We start from the raw sequence: 5,237 nt of genomic DNA on the forward strand, positions 1-5,237 counted from the left end.
TTTTTTTTTTTTTTTTTTTTTTTTTTTCATTATTCTCCTCGCAAGGGTGAGTACAAAATTCAGTAATAATAATAGACTCTTGAGTGTAAGGGAACCACTAGGCGAGGTTAACACCGGGGGCTTTCACTACCACCTAATCCTTAGAGCTTCATTAGGTATTACTCGTATGTGGTCAAATTCTCCAGTAAATGAGGATAAAATTCCATGCCTCGGCTGAGATCGAACCCACGCCCTCCTGTTTACCAGGTGAGCGTCTTGACCACTACGCCACCGATTCAGTTGACTCTTGAGTGTAAGGGAACTACTAGGCGAGGTTAACACCGGGGGCGTTCACTACCGCCTAATCCTAAGAGCTTCATTAGGTATTACTCGTATGTGGTCAAATTCTCCAGTAAATGATAAAATTCCATGCCTCGGCTGAGATCGAACCCACGCCCTCCTGTTTACCAGGTGAGCGTCTTGACCACTACGCCACCGATTCAGTTACGCTCTTTGGTTGGTCAACTCACCTATCCTGTGTCATATGATGGATATAGTTGAGGTAGATGTCGCTCTGCAGGAAATTCCGATACACGACCACATTGATGATTCGTTCCACTTCCAGTTGAGATTCCGCGAACATACGCGAGCTCAAGTTCGGGGAAGTTCGGCTCGCGGCCCGAATATCCTCGAGCACCGAGCTGAGACATTCCTCGCTGAGCCCGAGTCGGGAGTCCTTGAAATATCGCCTGCGGCGCGGAGAGAACGAAAAAGAGAGAATTAGAACAGATGCATAAATATTAAAATATTTTTGATGATTAAATTCATATAAAAATAATAATATCTTTATCAGGACAATTTCCTTTATAAGGTCTTAAATTGGCGAGCTTCAAATGTCACTCAGGACACCATCTTCAGACCAAGATAGATGACAGATGAGTCAGATGACCAACATCTATCTTGGTCTGAAGATGATGTCACTAAGTTATATTCCAACTTCAGGAGCCGCTAGTTAGCCGCTGTGAACAACTATTCATATTCAGTCATTATTTTAAACAATGTATTCGTTGTATCTTTTGGATGTGTGTGTATTCATTCAAATTTTGTCTTTCCAAAATTTAATTATAATCCTTTGGAGGTCAAAAATCAGAAAGAACCTAGGCAAAACTCACCGAGCCCGAGCCGGGAGTCCTTGAAATATCGCCTGCGGCGCGGAGAGAACGAGAAAGAGAGAGTTAGAACAGATGCATAAATATTAAAATAATTTTGATAATTAAATTCATATAAAAATAATAATATCTTTATCAGGACAATTTCCTTTATAAGGTCTTAAATTGGCGAGCTTTCAATGTCACTCAGGACACCATCTTCAGACCAAGATAGATGACACATGAGTTAGATGACCAACATCTATCTTGATCTGAAGATGATGTCACTAAGTTATATTCCAACTTCCATGATACAGAAAATATCAATGTCATTAGTCTTCACTATTTGTTCCAATTCAGTTCTCTTTGCTGCCGTTAGACCACCAGCATTCCATTGCAATTTGTTCCTTATGTTCCTATTTGTTCCTTATGTTCCTTCCTATTTGTTCCTTATGTTCCTTAAACAGTCCTATGAACTCAGTTCACCTGAACTCCTGTCCTGCCTTGGAAGCCAGCAATGACATTGTAGGTAAATATTGGGAAGCCAGAGGTAAAATGACCTAGTAGTCAAATAACCCGACATTTGCAAACAACATATTCCAACTTCAGGAGCCGCTGTGAACAACTATTCATATTCAGTCATTATTTTAAACAGTGTATTCGTTGTATCTTTTGGATGTGTGTGTATCTGTGTATTCATTCAAATTTTGTCTTTCCAAAATTTAATTATAATCCTTTGGAGGTCAAAAATCAGAAAGAACCTAGGCAAAACTCACCTATAAATACACTTGACAATCAGGTTGATCTGGTCCTGATTCGTTTGCTTCTTGAGTCCCTCACAGGCGAACCAAAACTCCAGCAAGTCCGACTGGTTCTCCGAAGCCAGGTACTTGCGGAACAGATGCAGACCTTCTGGATCGTTAAGGAGGTTGTTGAAGGACTTGGCCCACTCGAGATAGTTGGGAGGGGAAGTGGACAGGGCCTCCCCCCCACCGCTGGGGGAGGGGGAGGAGTCACTACCGCCTTCGGGTTCGAATCCGAGCGGTGCAAACCCATCTGGAGGGGGGTAGGTAGTTATCTCAATTAAGAACATTAATATTTCTGAAGTTTGAAGTTGCGTGAACATTTATCCAGTATGAACTTTTTCAAGTCGCGTATATGATCGAGGTTTCTATGATCTTTTCCTCTGATAAGATAGGATATCCTTTGAAAGATAGAAAAAGAAAACAATGGATTTTGGAGTTGAAATAATCGAGGTTCTACTATAATAATAAGGATAGATAAGGTAATAACAAGGAGTGAGGTGTTGGTAATCAGGATAAGAAAAAGGGAAAACGTGTCCCAGATTATCAAGATGGTTTGCGCGCCGCGTGTAAATTACAGAGTATCTACTTGTCTACCGTAATGTGTTTTCTGTAATTACTGTAATAAGACCTATGCCTATAGGAAGATACATATTACATAATAAGGCCTATAGGAGTATAGGGACAAGGCATGCATTTTACGTCAGGCTAATAGGTGGTTGAAGCCAGCCCTGTTGGTATTTCAATAGTTATTTGGGTGTGCACTCGGTTTTGTGAGGACAATTATTGCAGACCTGGGTCGAATTTCAGGTGGCTCGAACCCGAATTGCCTTTTTTTTACACCTATAATCTAGACTCTAGAGAACTAACTCAGGCAATAACTGATGGTGTGACTTGCAGTGTTCTAACAGCCATAACCGAAGTTTTTGCCATTCTTTCTAAAATTTTATCAAAATCAATTGATTGAACAAGTACGTCAAACCTAAGTGATAGGTAATTTTTTGAAACCATCCTTATCTCTTGTACTTAGGTTTAGAATTTACAGTGGTTCATGGTACAATTGGTACAAATTACCAGAAAAAAAAAATCTATTAAAAAATACTTTCTTTCTATTAAACCATGTTTTTTTATTTCCGGATTTTTCAAGCAAAATAGGGTACCTACATATGAAAGGAATAAAAAGGAGGATGTTTAAATTTATCAAATTTAATTCCAGTCACTTCATTCAGAGATGATGTCCTAATAGTGATGTACAGAAAGGCAATTGGAAGGGACTTGTGGAAACCTACTGGTATAATATCTAATTTTTGGTGATATATCCAGTCAATTCATTCAAAGATGAGATTCAGCTAGTGATGTCAGAGATGAGGACTAGCTAGTGGAAGGAGAATGAAGGAGGAAGAATTGCACCGAGGACGGAGGAAGAAAAGTCTTTCTTTAGTAACAACTTCTGCAAAAGCACCAATTGCGAAATTCTCCACGGAATGGGGGCCTTATGGATTTGGCTCCAGAATATGTTCTAGAGATTCAATTCCACGCCGAAGATTCACAAGAATCTCAAGTTTTAGAGCTCGAGAATCAGAACTCACACATTTAATACCTATTGTAGGTAACAAGTAGGTGACCTGCATACAGCACATTGTAGGGTATTATTTATGTTTCACTGGTTAACCTATAATACTGCTCACTGCACGGTATTCAACAACCTTTGCTTCTTACAAAGCAATTGATCTATAAAATGCTAGGAAGTAAACATCCAGCTCGCACTGCATGGATGGGTTTACAAATAATAAGCAGCGAATTCAATCAAAAGCTATCAGATAAAAAATATTATATTAAAAATCTATTCTTGTAATATTAATGCCAGTTATGATTGACAGATGAATGGAGAAAAATATTTAAGTATTTAAATTCTGACATCATCAACCGATTGTTTATGGGTGTTTTCATTTACTTTTGAGTCACTTTTACAGAACTGCTTCCTTCGGATCTGTACACGTGTACACTTGCGTATTTTGGATGACAACAAGACATTCGAAAAATATTATTCCGGACGTCAGAAGGGAGAAAAGTTGTTGGGTGGAAGAGCTCAATATTGAGAATCCTGCCACTTTAAACAAAGCAAAAAAAATGGTCTAAATAGGTACTTTTTACTGTTGTTCAATCAATATTTCTTAAATTGTTTAGCTTTTTTTACGATCGAAAATCCCGGAAGCAAAAAAATGGGATGGAGGATGTACCATGTACCAATTGAGGGGAAAACCGAGATTCTCACTTATGTAGGTATTAATAAAAATATTATTCCGGACGTCAGAAGGGAGAAAAGTTGTTGGGTGGAAGAGCTCAATATTGAGAATCCTGTTACTTTAAACAAAGCAAAAAAATGGTCTAAATAGGTACTTTTTACTGTTGTTCAATCAATATTTCTTAAATTGTTTAGCTTTTTTTACGATCAAAAATCCCGGAAGCAAAAAAATGGGATGGAGGATGTACCATGTACCAATTGAGGGGAAAACCGAGATTCTCACTTATGTATTAATATTTTATACGAAATAAATTTCCGAAAAAAAATCGACAGTTTTGAAAAAAAAAAAAATATTTTGAAACTATTTTTCCGAAGGCGCGTAAAGAAAATCGCAGCTTGCGAAAACACACGGAACCCGAGCGACAAAATTTCCCGACACAGAATGACGCGAGGGAAAATTTAAGCGCCGGAAAAACCACCCTCGAAAAGGGACGAAGGGGGAGGGGAGGGGGATATTCCCGATTAAAAGCTTCGAGAGAAAGGGACGAAAAATTTCCCGTCGGGAGAAAGCTTTGCTTGGTCGGTACGCAGGGGGGTGTGGTCCAGTTTTCCCTCAGGAGGAGGGCTGGCACACGATTCGAGAGTCCCTCTTTCTCCCAGTAATCATATTTGTGATGACAGCGGCTGACGGCGATGATGGCTTTTGTTAAGAGGGATAGCTATTTGGGGTGGGAGAGAATGTTTATCCACAGATATTGCGTAAGGCAAGCGGGAGTAAAGGCACATAAGGTTGTCCAATAAGGGATGGGGAATTTTAGGGAATAGTGAGGAAGAAAGAGAGAATGTTAGGGGGAAGAAAGGGGGAATGTTAAGGAATAGAAAATTGATTTTTATCCAAGACTGGTTACCAGAAACTCTGTAAAGGTCCACTTAGGGGATTCACCTTGGTTCCTACCTCACTTTTGCTACTTCGTTTTCCATACAATCTGAGAGTTGCAATGAATAAAGAGCCCTAAATTACAATAAATTAAACTTGGTGTTGGTATAAATAGGACCATCACG

At 39.2% G+C, this 5,237-nt stretch overlaps 1 protein-coding gene across 1 annotated transcript in view; it reads right to left on the reverse strand.

The window, feature by feature from the left end:
• LOC103513289 (axin) overlaps positions 1-2,220 on the reverse strand; it is a 16,369-nt gene extending 14,149 nt beyond the window's left edge. The window contains exons 1-2 of the mRNA XM_026826531.1: positions 1,904-2,220; positions 510-728 (exon numbers count right to left, since the gene is read on the reverse strand). Of these exons, the coding sequence (XP_026682332.1) occupies positions 510-728; positions 1,904-2,220 (536 nt within the window). The remainder of the gene's footprint in view (positions 1-509; positions 729-1,903) is intronic.
• Positions 2,221-5,237: the final 3,017 nt, after the last annotated feature.

Source organism: Diaphorina citri, unplaced genomic scaffold, assembly GCF_000475195.1.
Source record: "Diaphorina citri unplaced genomic scaffold, Diaci psyllid genome assembly version 1.1 scaffold949, whole genome shotgun sequence".
NCBI classification, from domain to species: domain Eukaryota; kingdom Metazoa; phylum Arthropoda; class Insecta; order Hemiptera; family Psyllidae; genus Diaphorina; species Diaphorina citri.